General features: G+C 53.4%; 1 protein-coding gene across 1 annotated transcript; it reads right to left on the reverse strand.

Annotated features, from left to right (window-relative positions):
* Positions 1-62: 62 nt before the first annotated feature.
* CAP1 (cyclase associated actin cytoskeleton regulatory protein 1) lies at positions 63-14,057 on the reverse strand. Its single transcript, XM_030964529.1, has 13 exons — positions 13,992-14,057; positions 8,130-8,242; positions 7,834-7,934; positions 7,351-7,428; positions 5,008-5,151; positions 4,834-4,919; positions 4,229-4,334; positions 3,969-4,140; positions 2,948-3,123; positions 2,637-2,760; positions 2,440-2,522; positions 1,822-1,965; positions 63-1,436 (listed from the first exon to the last, which is right to left on the reverse strand). Exons 2-13 carry the CDS (start codon positions 8,221-8,223, stop codon positions 1,353-1,355), a joined length of 1,392 nt encoding a protein of 463 aa, XP_030820389.1. The 5' UTR covers positions 8,224-8,242; positions 13,992-14,057; the 3' UTR covers positions 63-1,352.
* Positions 14,058-15,458: the final 1,401 nt, after the last annotated feature.

Below are 15,458 nucleotides of genomic sequence, written 5' to 3' on the forward strand. Positions count from 1 at the left end.
AGAGGGGGAACTTGTCCTGCCTGAGCTCACTTGTGCCCCCAAAAATGAGACAAGAGCCACAGTAATGAGCAAGTTGGCATTAACTTTATTCTATCTTCTGTATAATCTTAAGTACATAAGAAAGGTTTTTTCACAAGCCTCAGGAGAAGACAAGTACAAGTCACAGGACAGTTTCAAAATAAAAAAAAAATTTGCATAATTTTTCCTTTTTTTTTGTTTTTTTGTAAGTTTTGTACTAGAGAAAAAGAACATTGACACTTTACAGAAGAAATGCATTTCAGATATGCTTATGCCACCCGAGGCGTTGGAAAAATGAAGGTCAAAGCACGTGCAGCTCCCTTTGTGGGTCAGTACAGTACTGTGTGATCCATCACTCTGCTCCAGGGCCCTGGAACAGAGGCTACCAGCTTCCACCAAAATAAAGAGCCAAGCAACAGGAGGGGAACAAGGGGGAGGATTCATAGGGGGGCTGATTGCAGATGAGGAAGAGAGTGATGAACCGACTTGATCCAACTCTGGTATTTACAGCTCTGCACTGCTGACCTGGAATGGAGCAGCTCCTTCCTCTGGGGAAGGGCACAGCTTGAGAAAAACCATCCTGGGAGCCTGAACCTGAGCTCAGCTGCTCCAGGAAGGAAGCCCTGGGGCAAAGGTTGCCTTGTGAAGGTGGAGGGCTCATGGAATGAGAGGTGCTCAGCTCCAAGCTACCAGCCAGGCTGCTGGGTGGCCGTGGTGGCACCGCTGCAGCCTTCCTGTGGCACTGGGGCGTGAAAGCCTCCTGTCATGGCACAATCAGGAATGCACTGAGCTAGTGGGAATGATGGAAGAGAAATCGGGGTGGAATTGGCCCAGGTCCTCAGCCTTTGGTCCGACAAAACCGTTCCCATGTCCTGTGGTGCCAGCAGCTGCTCCAGAGAGCTGGAGGGAGCAGCCTGCAGGAGCTTCCCAGGACAGCTGGGTGCTGTGGCCTCTGACAGACACTGTCACTTGTTAAAAAAGGGGACAACATTCCTCTCACATGGAACAGTTTTGCTTAAAGGCAATACAAAAACAACACTCTGAAAGCCAACTGCCAGGACTGGCTGTGAAGTTCACCGAGACTCTGATCGATTGGTGCAGTTAGATGGGACAAGGGGAGAGAAAAAGAACCTTCCTGCTGAGAGAGGTGACACCCACCACCTACCCCAAGCCCCAGGCAGAGGAACCTCAGTGATGGCAGGCAGCTGTGTCTCTCGGGTAGAAGAGAAGCAGTTTGAGAGCAGAAAGGTACAAGAAATCTAAGAGAATCATCTGAAAGCAGATTTGTCCCACAGCAGGGCCAGGGGAGGGTGAGAGCCTTGGAGCTTTTCAGCTTAGCCAGCAATCTCTGTCACAGTGGTAACCAACTTCTGACCGTTCCACACTGTCTTGAACTGTTCTGGGACAGGGAATTCAGTCTGGAGGGTAAAAACAGAAAACTGTTGTCAAAAATCCATTTATGGCTGAGATTAGTAACCACTCCCACTGCTTCAGGCATTTCTTTTCTCAGCTTTGTGCTGTTACCTCCTGTACCATCACTGGTGCCTATTCTGCCCCCAAGAGATCCTGAGGAAGAAGCAGCTCTCACAAACCAGCAATAATCTTACTTACAGATGTTTTTTGCTATTTTTACAAATCAGCTCATCATTCACAACCTCCAAACTCCACAAACCCCGCAGTAACCAACACTCCCTGCAGGGCTTTATCGAGACACAACTCCTGCATCCCCCAGGAGGATTCCCTGCAGGAGGATTCCAAAGCAGCAGTTGCAAAGTTTTCCACTTGCCCAAGGACTGCACTTACAAAGTCGCCCCCCTCGGTGGGGATGAGCACGTTCATCTCCGAGGACTTGGCACTGACGATCTCGCAGTCGAGGGAGCTCTTGCTCAGGTACACGTGGCACCCATCTGTCTTGTTGATGGAAATCGTTGGCACTTTACCCATGACCTGGCAGGGCCAGAGCAGAATTAGCTGAAACTGGACAGCCACAGCATTTTTGGGGGTGTTTTCTTTCAAGGCAAGAGGTTGGACTCCAAGCCCTCCCCGTGATGATCGCACAGGATTCAAATATTCCCACCTTTAGCAAAAATCCAAAGTTTTTGTCTGAATTTTCCCCAATTTCTTGTTCTGATTTCTTTAGAACAAAACTTGAGCCAGCATTGGGCAAACTGACCATCCCAAATCAGATGTCCAAACTGAACTGGAATAAAACTTGCTGCTGGGCTCCTGCTTTGGCAGCCAAATGTGCTTTCCACCTCACAGAGCCTCAGCTCTTACCCAAACCCTGAAACAGCTCAAAGACACGAATTTCAGCCCTTTCCCAAGGGACAGATGGTGTTTCATGGGTATTCTCCACAGCTGCACACTCCTGGTCTGGAAATACAACTGCTCCAGAGCCAGGAGAGAGCACAGGGCACTCACCTGAACTTTAACATCCCTGCTGTTGATGATCTCCACAATGCCCACCACGTCATCAAACACCAGACCCAGCTTCTTGCAGTTGTCTGCAAAGAAAAGCAGATCAGGGCACAGAGGTTTTGGAGGCTCCAGCTCCTACACACACACACACACACACACACCAGCAGGCAGGAGCAGCTCTCAGAGCCCTCCCCACTCACCCAGGGTGATGGAGTTGATCTTGCCTTTGATTTGGAGTGTACTGTTTGTGCACTTGAAAACATATGCTACCTGCTTCAGTTCTGTGTCACTGATGACCAGGTTAGTGGCATTCTCCTGGTTTTCCTGAAAAGGCAGAAGAAACACACTTCATTTTCTGAATGCAGAGCAATTAATCCATGAAAATCCCTTAAAAAACAAACAGGTGCCTTCAGGCTGGTGCCTCTTAGGAGAAAGTTCTCCAGAAGAGCCCCCTTTGCTTCTCCAAAGCTCCCATCCCTCCAACCCACTCCTGCCAGCACCAGGCACTCACCACTCTCCACTTTTTGCCTTCTAATTCTAGCAATGGAGGTGCCTTTGGGGAGGGGTTTGCATTACAGGCTGGTTTGGGAGCAGTGAAAGGTTTGGGGCCGCTTCTCACAGGGCCCCCCTGGTTCTTCAGGGCTGGATTCTTGTGGGTTTTCATGTCATCTGAGACGTGCCTTAAGCCTGCAAGAGAAGGCAAAGCTGAGAGCCAGCTCCCCTCCAGGAATGCAGCTCCCCAAACACCAGGCATCAGTGGTTACACCAGCCAAGATAACTCTTGTCAAAACACAAACTCCTGAGGCTGGGGCTAAGTTGAGCCCAAGTGTGAGTGACAGGAAGGGAAGGAGGAAGCAGGAAATGCTGCTGCAATATTGACAAGAACACAACATAAACCACAGAACCAGAGTGTGCCACAGAGCTCTTCCACTCTGCAGCTGGAAAAAGCCCCAGGCCAGCACCTCCTGAACTGATGTGTTCACCAGGGAACACAAAAACGGGAAAAATTCTGTGCAAACAACAGCTGCCAAATTGCACTTTTTGCACCAGAAAGATGCAGGTAACCAAAGGGCTCAGCCTCAGGTGTTTACAGGTGGAAGTTCAAGCCTTGCTCCACCTGGCAGATGAGGGTGACAATCCTCATCTCAATAACATTCCCAGCTCTCTTACTACCCTCCCGAGACAATCAATGAATTACTGACCGACTCTCAACCCTCCAGCTATGGTTTATCAACCTAGTCACAAAACAACTAATAATACCCTTAGACAAAAAAGGACACAAATGAGCCCTAATTTTAACATCCCTCATAATCTTCCTCCTACTCATTAACCTTCTAGGGCTGCTACCCTACATATCTACCCCACATTTACCCTACACATTTGTCCCTGGGAAAGCACCAGCCCCAGACTGGGACCAGGTGGGTTTTTGTGTCCTTTTTAAGCAGGTGCATTGAGGGGCAGCAGGAAAACAGGGAGCAGCAGCAGCAGGAGCAGCAGCAGAGCAGTCCCTCCCTCCCTGAGCCCTGACATACCCGAGGTGATCCCTTCTCCCCGGTTGATCTGCGCGCAGAGCGCCGAGCGCGAGGCCGAGTCGTCTGTGCTGGAGCTCACGGGGGCAGGAGGAGGGGGAGGCCCTGGAGGTGGGGGTGCAAGCCCAGCCGGGGGGGCAGGTGCTGCTTTAGCCCCTGCTGTGGCCACAGGACCCTGGAAGAGCAGGGAAGAGGAAAGGAGCTGGAACCAGCTCGCTCCTGCCATGCTGACTGCCCCAGCTCCCTGCTGCAGCAGCACTCACTGTTTTGCTCCAGGTCAGCCCTGTGGTGTGGTACTCTTTGATGTAGGCCTGCAGCTCTGTCCAGATGCTCAGGTAAGCTTTGACCCAGTCCACTTGTTTTTTATCTCTGAGAACACGAAGAGGAGGAATTAAAGGCTGGGGAAAGCAGCTGTGGGCAGATGCTGGAGCAGCCCTGTCACAGACATCTTTTATGAAAAATCCTTTCCTTAGGATTTTTCCTCCTGAGAAGCTGAGAGGCCTCAGGAACAAAATGTAGACAATGATTATCTGCTGCTGTGGAATGCAACAGGGGGAGCTGTGATTGGTCTCATGTGGTTGTTCCTAATTAATGGCCAATCACAGCCCAGCTGGCTCAGACTCTCTGTCCGAGACAGAAACTTTTGTTATCATTCCATTCTTTTTCTATTCTTATCCAGCCTTCTGATGAAATCCTTTCTTTTAGTATAGTTTTAATATAATATATATAATAAAATAATAAATCAAGCCTTCTGAAACATGGAGTCAGATCCTCATCTCTTCCCTCATCCTCAGACTCCAGTGAACACGGTCACACAGCCCCAGCTGGCCAAGCTCAACACCAGCCCTAAGAGAAAAGGTGAACTCACACGTCCTTGTACTCCTTGAGGATCCTGTTGGTGTAAAACATGGCAGCATCAGTCATCTCCTTCACGTAAGGACCGGGCTTTGGAGCCTAGAGCAGAGAGAACACGTTGGCACTGAGCAGCCCACCCGGCTCTCCCCAGCAGCCCGAGGAAATGCCCTTCCCATGGAGTCCTCACCATGGCCACCCAGCCCAAGGCTGGGATGCTCTCACTGACTGCTGACAAGTGGTTGAACAGTTTGCTGCCACGGTTCTTCTCCCTGAAGTTCTGCACAGCCTGGATCTGCTCCGAGATGGGCTTGAGGAGCTCTGAGAAAGCGTTCTGCAAACGACACACAGGGACAGCGACAATTAAAGAGATTCATTAGCACGGCTCTGGAATGGCAGCACAGCTGAGCTGATGGGGACTCGGAACAAGATTCCAACTGGCAGCAGTGACTGCTGCAGCTCCTGTCCAGGCCTGGCCCTGTCCAAGCCAGGCTTGGTCCCACAGCCCAGCTCCTCCAGGCTGAAGTCATTGCTCCCATCGGATCGGCGCCGTGGGAGAACGCCAAGAACTGTGACTCATGTTCAATCCAGGAGACACTGACAAAGCTTGTTAGTAACGAGGACAGAAATAGCATTTGCCTTCCCTGGGTTCTTTTGTTCCAACACAGTTTGTTAAATTTTCCCTCTCCTCCACGAACCCTCAGAGAAAGGGGTGCTGGGCAGGTTTGGCACCCACAGCCCGCCCCACAACCAGAGTCCCAGCAAGTTCTAAGGTCACCCCCACCAAGCCAGATTTGAGGATTCCAGTTATTTCTCGAGTCAATCCTTCAGTATTTGGATGGTAAAAATTTGTTCCTGTGTGCTGTTCCCTTGGAATGCTGACTGGAATTGCCAGAAGTGCTCTGGGGTCAGAGACAGCAAAGAGCCAATTCCACATTTCCAGAGATGCCTCTGATGAAACTTTTCCTTCCTTTTGCATCGGAGAGTCTCCTGCTGGTGGCAGCAGAGAGGGACAAATTTGGGCAAAACTTGCCTTCCAAAACCTCAGCTTCTGCTTTTGCTGCTTTCTCATCTCTGTTTAGATGAAAACTGAGAGGTCCCAAGCACCGCTGGCCAGACCACACTTTCAGAAGCTCCAGCCCAGCAGCACATTCCAGTCACAGGATGGGGAAATTCTTCAGCACAAGCACTGAGAGTTCACACATTTTGCATTTTAAACTGGCTGCTCCAGAATTAGACTCCTGCCAGACAACCTGCACAAAGAGCTACCCTAGATTAAGGCTGCTCTTTGTTCATAATCCTTTATTTAAATAACGTGTCCGTGGGATTTGTAAGCAGGTTCTCACAGAGGCTGCACAGAGCTGCACCCCAGCAAGCCTGGTGGAACAGAACAACCCTCCAACGCTGATTTTGGGGGAAAAATGCAGATCTATTTTGCAGTGAACAGGAAAGGAGCACAGAAACCCAGCTCCTACAATGTAACAGTAGAAGCCACGACTGAGCGAGATAATAACTGCAAAGAAAAGCAAGGTGGGATCCTGTTGCTCAGGAAAATACAGTTCTCAGCAGGGAAAAGCCAATGCATTCAGGATCAGATTCTCAGCCACACATCCTGCTGAGAAGCAGCAGCCCAGGGTAAAGTGTTAAATTACCTGCTAAGGACAAATCAATCCTAAAAGCCCAGCCATTATTCAGAGGCCATTCAGCAGAGACAAGTGTGTGCTCTGCTCCTGGAGGAGTTTGATGCCTGAAAGTCTCTGAGCAGCATCACATAATGAAAAGCAGGAGCTGCACAAATCCCAGGGTGGCTCCTGGCTCAGACAAGCTCCTGTCTGCAGCTTCTCAGGGAGCACTGATTGAGCAGAGCTGGTGCCAGGTGAAACTGGAGACAGAGGCTGGGAGCTGACAGCCCCACAGCTGCTGTAACAACTGGGAAATGTCAGCTCTGCAGCTCCCAGAACCAACATCCAGGGTTCTGCACAACACTGGGGAGCACCCAGAGCAGTTCATGCCTTCAGAGTGTGGGAAATCCCTGATCAGAAGCCTCTGACCCTCAGGTCAGGGGTGGCTGTGAGTGTTGGGGGATCCTGGGCTGTCACAGCTGGGCTGTAGCCGTGATATTTTCTAAAAAATCCTTTCCTTAGGATTTTTCCTCCTGAGAAGCTGAGAGGCCTCAGGAACAAAATGCAAACATTGATTATCTGCTGCTGTGGAATGCAACAGGTGCATCTGTGATTGGTGTCATGTGGTTGTTTCTAATTAATGGCCAACCACAGTCCAGCTGTCCGGACTGTCTGGTCAGTCACAAACCTTTGTTATTCATTCCTTCTTTTTCTATCCTTAGCCAGCCTTCTGATGAAATCCTTTCTTCTATTCTTTTAGTATTGTTTTAATATAATATATATGATAAAATAATAAATCAGCCTCCTGAAACATGGAGTCAGATCCTCGTCTCCTCCCTCATCCTCAGACCCCTGTGAACACCACCACAGCTGTGCCAAGAGAGGAACTGGAGGAGGACTGGGACACTCACCTCTGCTGGCTGCTGATGCTGAGATGCCACCACCAGAAGAGCCCTCTCGCTCATCAAGCCTGCATGGACCATCTCAGCCTAAGGACAGACACAAACATGAGGGAGATTCCTTTGTGGAACACGAACAAACCACCCCAGCTGTGAGGAACCAACACACACGAGCCCAGAGCGCATTCCTGGAGGAACCCATCCCCAGAGGAGCCTCAGCAGAGCAGCACAGCTCAGGGCTGGGGAGTTTTAAAGGCCTGCCCCAAGGTCTGGACACAGCCAGGCACTTCAGGATTTCCAGGAGAAGGTTTGATTCACCCTGGGTGTGTAGGTGGCAACCTGGAGGTTATTTGGGCATCTGCTTTGAACCCTCAGGGATTGTAAAGGTCCTGGGATGCAGTGCTAGAGGAATGCAGACTCTGACAGCAAATGTGGCCCTGCCAGCCCTAAGGAGAGGCAGCACCCCTGGAGCAGAGGGGGAACAGGAGTCCTTACGTGCTTCTGCACATCCCCACCAACTTCTCTGCTGATCTTGGTGTACTCAGCCACTGGCCCAGCCAGAAGGGCATCGAAAGCCTGCACGTACTGAGCCACTCCTGTGGAAAAAACCAGAGCACAGGGATCACCAGGAGCACCCCACAGCCCCAGGCTGCACCTCCCACCTGCAGGAGGCTGAGCAAGTGCTGCAGCCACAGTTTTTACCTCCAGGGAGCAGCCCCCTGCAGCCTGGCTCCCCCAGAGCGAGCCCTGTGCCAGCTCTGCACTGCCCTGGGAGGTGCCCTGGGCCTCACCTTTGGCAGAGGCATCTCCACACATGCCAGGGCCTTGGCACACGTTCTCCAGGCGCTCCACAGCCTTCTCCAGCCGCTCCACCAGCCTCTCCATGTCTGCTGCTGTCCACAACCTGCACGGACAGGACACAATTACTCCATCCCCAGGTGCCACACAGGGTTTATGGCTGGCTGCTACAAGCTCTACCAGTTCCAGGAGAATCATTCCAGCCCAGCTCTGCACCCTGAGGATGGCCAGCAGTGCACCCTGACATTAGCACAGACAGCTGGGTTGCACAACAGCCTCTTGCTGTTGCCACACTCGCTCCTTAATAGTTTCTATTCCATTTTAAGGGCTCTTTACATGTGTAAGGACACGAAACTTCCACCTTCTAACCTCGTAGTGACACCACTCAGTGACACAAAGGACTGCCCAGGCTCTCACTGCAGTCAGCTCCTGGCCAAAGTCCCAGCTGTGAGCACACAGCCACTGCTCTGCTGGGAGCTCACACACTCCAGGGGAAAACTACCGGGTTTGTATCTCCAAATGCATCTGCAAGGACCTCCTGGAGTCCTGAATTGCTCCCAGGAGCATCTGTAAGCTCAGGATCACCCCAGCACAGAGCCTGAGCCACCCTGGCACACGCCAAAGGGAGCAGCTGCATGAGCTGAGGCGGCAGAGCTGCTTCTGCAGCAACAGCCCCTGTTCTTCCTCTGCAGCTCTGCAGAGCCTCCTCTGCAGCCACCACACAGGAAAGAGGCCCAGGCACGCAAGCCATTTGCTGCATGTCATCTGGAAAAAGTCTTGAAAGTCACATAAACTTTCCATTAGTGATGCTTTGCACCGAGCAAGGAGACAGGTCACGCTCCCTGCACAGTAATGCCCAGGGAATGCAGGGAGGCAGCAGCAGTGTCACCGGGGCAGTTTTATCTTATCAGCACTCATCAAAAAGATTTTACAGCATGAATCACCACGGTGGCCTGGACACAGCTTCCTTCTGCAGCCTGCAGAAGCTCAAAGCCCTGTCGGGAGGAGGGGATCCTTCCCAAAACATCCCTAGAGTGCTCCAGGAGGAAGGCAGGGTTTGCTCAGCCGAGCTGACCCCGGATCCCCTCTGAGAGGAAACCTCAAGTTCTCACTCCGAGTTTTGCTTTTGTTCACAAGCCCTCTCAGCCACGCTGCTTCAAAGTGCACAGTTTTCACCTCATTTCCAGAGGATGTGGGGCAGATCCAGCATTAGTCACGAGCCCAGCACTGATGTCACAAGACAAACAAGGCCTTTTCCCAGCCCTTCTCTCCCTCCTTGCAGCAGGAGAGGCAGCCCTGCTGCGGGGGGCAGGGGAGAGGAGGAAGAGAAGCAGCTTCCTCCTCTGTCCATGCTGAACCAGGGGACACACTGTGCACAAAACCCCACTGGATGGCTTCCAGATACACGCCGGAAAAAGAGCCCAGTGAAGCTGAAACTCCACAGCATCAGAGCAATGAACAGCTCTGCATCCTTAATTGTGAGCCCTGCATCCTTAATTCCAGCCCTGCATCTTTAATTCCAGCCCTGCATCTTCAACTGTGAGCCCTGCATCCTTAATTCCAGCCCTGCATCTTCAACTGTGACCCCTGCATCATTAATTCCAGCCCTGTATCTTCAACTGTGAGCCCTGCATCCTTAATTCCAGCCCTGCATCTTCAACTGTGAGCCCTGCATCATTAATTGTGAGCCCTGCATCCTTAATTCCAGCCCTGCATCTTCAACTGTGAGCCCTGCATCCTTAATTCCAGCCCTGCATCTTCAATTGGAAGCCCTGCATCCTTAATTCCAGCCCTGCATCTTCAACTGTGAGCCCTGCATCCTTAATTCCAGCCCTGCATCTTCAATTGGGAGCCCTGCAAAAACCTGAGCTCCCCTGGGAGCACAGCCAGGACAGAGCTGGGCTGGCTCTGCCACCCCTGCTCACAAAATGTGGGATTTCCCCCCAAAAAGCCACTGCCAGGGTGGCTGTGCCACGCTCAGACAGGGCAGCAGGCACACAGAGCAGTGTTTTCCCCAGCCATCAGAACAGTAACACTGGAAATGTCACCACAGGGATCTCTCCAAACTGATTTGCTGGTGGATCCTGCAAGCACAACCAGAATCTGTTCTCTGGGTTTCAGTTCCATCTGCTGCAACACTTAAATCACATCATGGCCTTTTACATGGCCAGAGAGCTGCTCTGGAGGAGAAATCTGTTTGAGATCCCACTGTCACCTCTGCTTGGCACTACCAGGAGAGTCACCAGCTAATCTTGGCTTTGCCTTTGTGACAGCAAAACTGGGTAAATTTAACACTTAAAGCACCTGACTTCACTGGCAACCAAATTATTATTTTTTTTTTCTTACAGGTTTTTGGGGGCTGCACATAGCTGTGGTCTCCTGAGCAAAACAATCTGAAAATGCTGTAAAGACCAGTCCTCTTCTGACCACACAGCAGTGCAGCCTGTGCTCGAAATCAGCTCTCTTAAAAACCAGCCTGACTCAAACTCAAATCAAACTGACTCAAACAAAGCTCTGCAGCACTGATCCCCGGCAAGGCTCTAATCTGATCAGCCCCACTGCCCAAAGTGCAGCTCTGAGCAGGATTACCGGGCAGAAAATCCAGATGGAAAACTGGAAAACTGCTTCCTACCCCAGCAGGGGCAAACTGCAGCTTGGGTCAGGAATATTGGGCAGAAAATGCAGATGGAAAACTGGAAAACTGCTTCCTACCCCTGGCAGCAAAGGAAGCTGCTGGAGGAGCACATCCCTCAGCTCTGGGTGGGATTAACACCCCAAAATCACCAAAATCAGCGTTCCTTGGGACTCCCATGCTCCCTCTCCCTGCATTTGACAAGTCCTGCCTTGTTTTTCCTGAGCCATCCCCAGTGCCCCGCAGCAGCTGGGCAAACCTGCTGCTGTCAGGCAGATGGTGAACTCATTTTAATTTCCTTTTAATGGGTGGCATTAGGGCAACTTAAAAGATAAGTCAGTTGGTAAATTGGCAGCAAAATGAGAGCTAAGTGCAGGCAACCCAAAGTCCTGGATGTCAGCCCTTCCTCTTGCCTCACCCTCCCTGTGCTCTTTGCCCTGTGGATGGAGCTGTTTCTGCCGCCTGGATACCCACACGGAGGGAAATGAAAAGATTGAGCTGTAACTAAATCAGAGATTAACATTCAGCAAGGAAAATAAAAACAACCACACAGGAGACCTGCCCGGACTGCACCTAGACAGTGTTTTGTCTACTGGCCTGTAAATATAAAATAATTCCACAGAAAGTGACAAATCGGCTTCACAGGTCTCAGTGCAAATTATCAGAGCTTGTTTCCCTTCTCTGAAGAGGAAGATGAGACACACGGACCATCCAAAATTATTTTTTTTTTGTTCTACAGATCATCCCAGAGTCATTTTTGCTGTGCACATCCCCCTGTGCTCCAGAGGGATGAGGGAGACTTTCCCAGCTCGCTGTGCAGGGCTGGAGATGCAGGACAACACCACAGGATTTAAATCTCGTTCCAATTCAATTGAACTTTGATTAGCAGTGGAGCAGAAGCAGCAAACACAGTTTCACCCAGGGCCAGAGGGGCCATTCCTTTTCACAGCACATTTGTTCATCCATCAACTGCCCTTTATTCCCATCTCAGCCTGGGACATGCTGTGCCACAAACAGGCTGAGCAGAGCAATAAAATGAAAGGATTTTATTGCTAAAATCATCATTTACCCCAAAGCCTGCACATCCCAGCAAGAGGAGCTTCCTGTCTGGGGAAGGAGCTGGCCTGTCCCAGTCTCAGAGTGAGCAAATTCTCAGAAAACCACCAAAAAAAAAATGAAATTATTTCCTTGCCTGAGACAGCACACGAACCTGAGCCCTTCCTTAGATGTTCTGGAAGACACAAATGTTGGTTTTATAGGCAAAGCAAGTCAAACCTACGCTTGTGCTCACACTGAGCCCGACACTCTGCTGTCAGCAGCACCGAATTTGCATCAGCGACTTCCTGTTTCTACAGGCAAAAGAAATAAAGATGGGACAACTAAATTAGGAACATACCACAGTTTATTTCTGAGCTGACACTGGAATATCTCAGGGGATCAGCTACCAGATGATTTCCAACGTTTATATCTGCCAAAAGCCTGAAGAATTTTTATTTTTTTTCTTTCTTTTTTAAACAGTTCAGCTCCTCGAGGCAGGAATGGTTTGAAGCAAGGCAGGAGTCAAAAGCCTGAGTTTAGCCAGTGGTCAGGAGCTGCCATGAACACAAGCCAGCTATTGCTGGTCCCAGCAGCTGCCAGGACAGAGATCTCAGCTGTTTATATCCAACAATACTTGCTGACACTGCGCCAGAACCCGTGCTGGCTGCTCCTGCTATTTCAGATCCACTTTATTTAGAAAACCAAGAGTGCTTTAAAGAAAAAAGTAAAAATCCATCTGGCCCCTGCTCCAGCTTTCCCATGCAACAAATCCCCCTGAAGCCATTAAAAAATGTTATTTGGTGTTTTGCTCACAGGTTAAGAGGGGGTTAAAGCTCGGCACTGGAGCAAAGGCTCCTTTTTCAGCACAATCATCTGAATTTCTGAATTAGGGGGTTTGTGCCTGCCAGCCTCAGCTGCCACCCTCCTCTCACTTCCTCTCCCTGCCAGGGTGATGAATCCACCAGGGAGGTAACCAAGGATGTGGGCTCTGAGCAGGGCTGGGTGCAGCTCCAGAGCAGGAATTCCGAGCCTGGGAGCTGCTCAGCATCCCTCTGTGCCTGCCCCAGCACGGGCTGAGCTCCCTGCATGGATAACTGGGGGGATTGAGCCTGGGAGCTGCTCAGCATCCCTCTGTGCCTGCCCCAGCACGGGCTGAGCTCCCTGCATGGATAACTGGGCTGGGGCTGCTCGCATCCCTCTGTGCTGCCCCAGCACGGGCTGAGCTCCCTGCATGGATAACTGGGGGGATTGAACCTGGGAGCTGCTCAGCATCCCTCTGTGCCTGCCCCAGCACGGGCTGAGCTCCCTGCATGGATAACTGGGGGCATTTTTGCCTTTCAGAGAGCTCAGCAATATCCCAGGGACACCGGGCTGGCCCTGGAGCAGAACGGGCACAAACAGCTGGGTCCTGATGCCGCGGATCCCTGGGTTCTCCGGGCACCTGCGGGGATTCCAGGATCCCAGGATTTGCCAAACCACCCGGTAATTATTATAATTTTCCCTTTGGCCGGCACGGAATGCTTTGGAATCACACATTGATCCCATCCCAGGCACAACGCAGAGGAGGAACCGGCAGCGGGCTGGGGACGGGAACCACCCCGGGGATGGAGAGAACAAAAATCCCCAAACACCGGATCAGCCACGCCTGCCCGTCCCGGGGAGCCCCGGTAACCGAGAGAGCCCCGCGGGGGTGTCTGCACCGTTCCGTGCCGAATTAACCCCAAACCGCCGCCTTTGGGGATCCACCCGCATCAACCGGGCCGGGGTTTGCTCCCGCCGCCCGGCCCGGGATCCCGCACCGGCCCCGGTCCTGTGGTCCCCGGTCCTGCGGTCCCCAGGGCTGGGCCGGGTCCTGATCCCGGTGCCCGGTGCTGATCCCGGTGCCCGGTGCTGGTCCCGGTGCCCGCCCACTCTCGCCGGTACCGCCCCCAGATCTGGCCGTGTCCCGGTGCTGATCCGCGCTCAAGCCCCGGCCGTGCCCGGTGCCGGTGCGGTACCGTTCACTCCCACCCTCGGGCCCCCAGGCGGTACCCGGTGCCAATACCTCTCACTCCCACCCAGCCGGCCGTGCCCAGTGCCCGGTGCCGTTCACTCCCACCCTCGGACCCCCAGCCAGGCCGTGCCCGGTGCCGCTCGCTCGCTCGCTCGCTCCCACCCTGGGACCCGGCCCGTGCCCGGTGCTCACCCCCGGCCGCTCCCGCTCCGCCGCTCCCGGCGCCGCCCAGCCCCGCCGCGCCCGCCGCTTCCGGCCCCCGCCCCGCGCGCCGGATGTGCGCACGGCGCGCGGCGCGGGGGGCGGGGCTTCGGGACAGCCGCCGCGCGATTGGCGGGCGGGGCGGGAGGCGTGGTCAGAACCGGTTGAGGGGTGTGGCGAAGGGGGTGGAGCTCCGTGGCGGATTCCGCTCTGTGATTGGTGGATTGAATGGAAGGCGTGGTCTATGTATGCGACAGGCGTGGTGATGGGCGTGGTCTCAAGTGTGGGCGGGGCCAATGGTCCGGATGGGGCTCGGGACCCCCGGGGGGATTCGGGACCCGCGGAGGGGCTGGGGCTCCGGGACCCCCGAGGGGTCACACCGAGGGGCTGGGGGGCTCCGGGACCCCCGAGGGGTCACACCGAGGGGTCACACCGAGGGGCTGGGGGGGCTCTGAGAGCCCCAGCAGGGCCAGCTGGGACCCCCCCCCGGGTGGGCTGTTCGCCCCCCAGGAGGGGCTGCTGGGGTACGGGGGGGTCCTCAGGAGGTTTGGGATCCCCGAAAGGGGTTGGGGCGCTTTGGGAGCCTCTGGGAGAGGGGCAAGGCTGGAAGGTGGGGGAGGAACGGGACGCTGTGCGGTAATGGCTGGGACACTGTCTCGGGAAGGAAGGGGACGCTGTCCCGGGAAGGGCTGGACACTGCCCGGTAATGGCTGGGACACGTTGCCAGGCTGGCAAGGAGGAGGAGGAGGAGGAGGAGGAGAAGCCGCGGCCGCCGCTTCCTGCCCGGCTGCGCTACCAAAGATGGTCACGGCTCGGGGATGGGGCTCGGAGCCGGCGGCGGAGCTCTGCTGACACCCAGTGGGGCTCTGGTGACACCCAGTGGGGCTCTGGGGCTCTGGTGTCCTGTGGGAACCTGTGCTTGGCTCAGCTTGAGCTGTTTGGAACCAGCCCTGGGCGATTCCTGCTGCTCCAAGATCCTTCCAGCCCAGGGAAATCCATCCTCACCCCTGGGCTGTTTCACAAACCCTGCTGCCAGATAAACCCCAGGCTTTTTGCCCCTTTCCTGCAGATAAGGAGGGGGTTTATTCCTCACCTTCTGCAAGCAGAGACTCTTCACACTCCCACTTTTCCCCTGCAGGGTAAACAGACTCAGCTGTCACCTCTGGAATTGTCCCTGCAGGCACTCTCAGGTGCCCCCTTTGCTTTCTGGTTTTCTCGGCTCGTTCTCCCACACCCGCTGTGCCCCCTGCCCCGTCTCCATCACCATCAGACGTGATGTAAAATAGAAAATAAGAAACAATAAGAAAATAACTTGTGTTTTTCAGCATCCTAAAAGTCGCTGTGGGGAAGAAGCAGCCAGGTGCAGGGGGAATCCGGGTGGGCAGCATCCCTGGGGAGAGGAGGGAGAAATCCCAGAGGACGGGGAGAGGAACAAAAAACAACCCGAGAATGGGGAAG

Source organism: Camarhynchus parvulus, chromosome 23, assembly GCF_901933205.1.
Source record: "Camarhynchus parvulus chromosome 23, STF_HiC, whole genome shotgun sequence".
In the NCBI taxonomy this organism is placed as follows: Eukaryota; Metazoa; Chordata; class Aves; order Passeriformes; family Thraupidae; genus Camarhynchus; species Camarhynchus parvulus.

Excerpts from the sequence above, each read along its gene's own strand:
- CAP1 (XM_030964529.1), bottom strand. The coding sequence starts at position 8,223 with ATGGAGAGGCTGGTGGAGCGGCTGGAGAAGGCTGTGGAGCGCCTGGAG. Across the intron at positions 4,920-5,007 it reads CCTTGGGCTGGGTGGCCATG|GCTCCAAAGCCCGGTCCTTA; the intron begins GTGAGGACTCCA and ends TCTCTGCTCTAG. Across the intron at positions 1,437-1,821 it reads CCACCGAGGGGGGCGACTTT|ACTGAATTCCCTGTCCCAGA; the intron begins GTAAGTGCAGTC and ends TTTACCCTCCAG.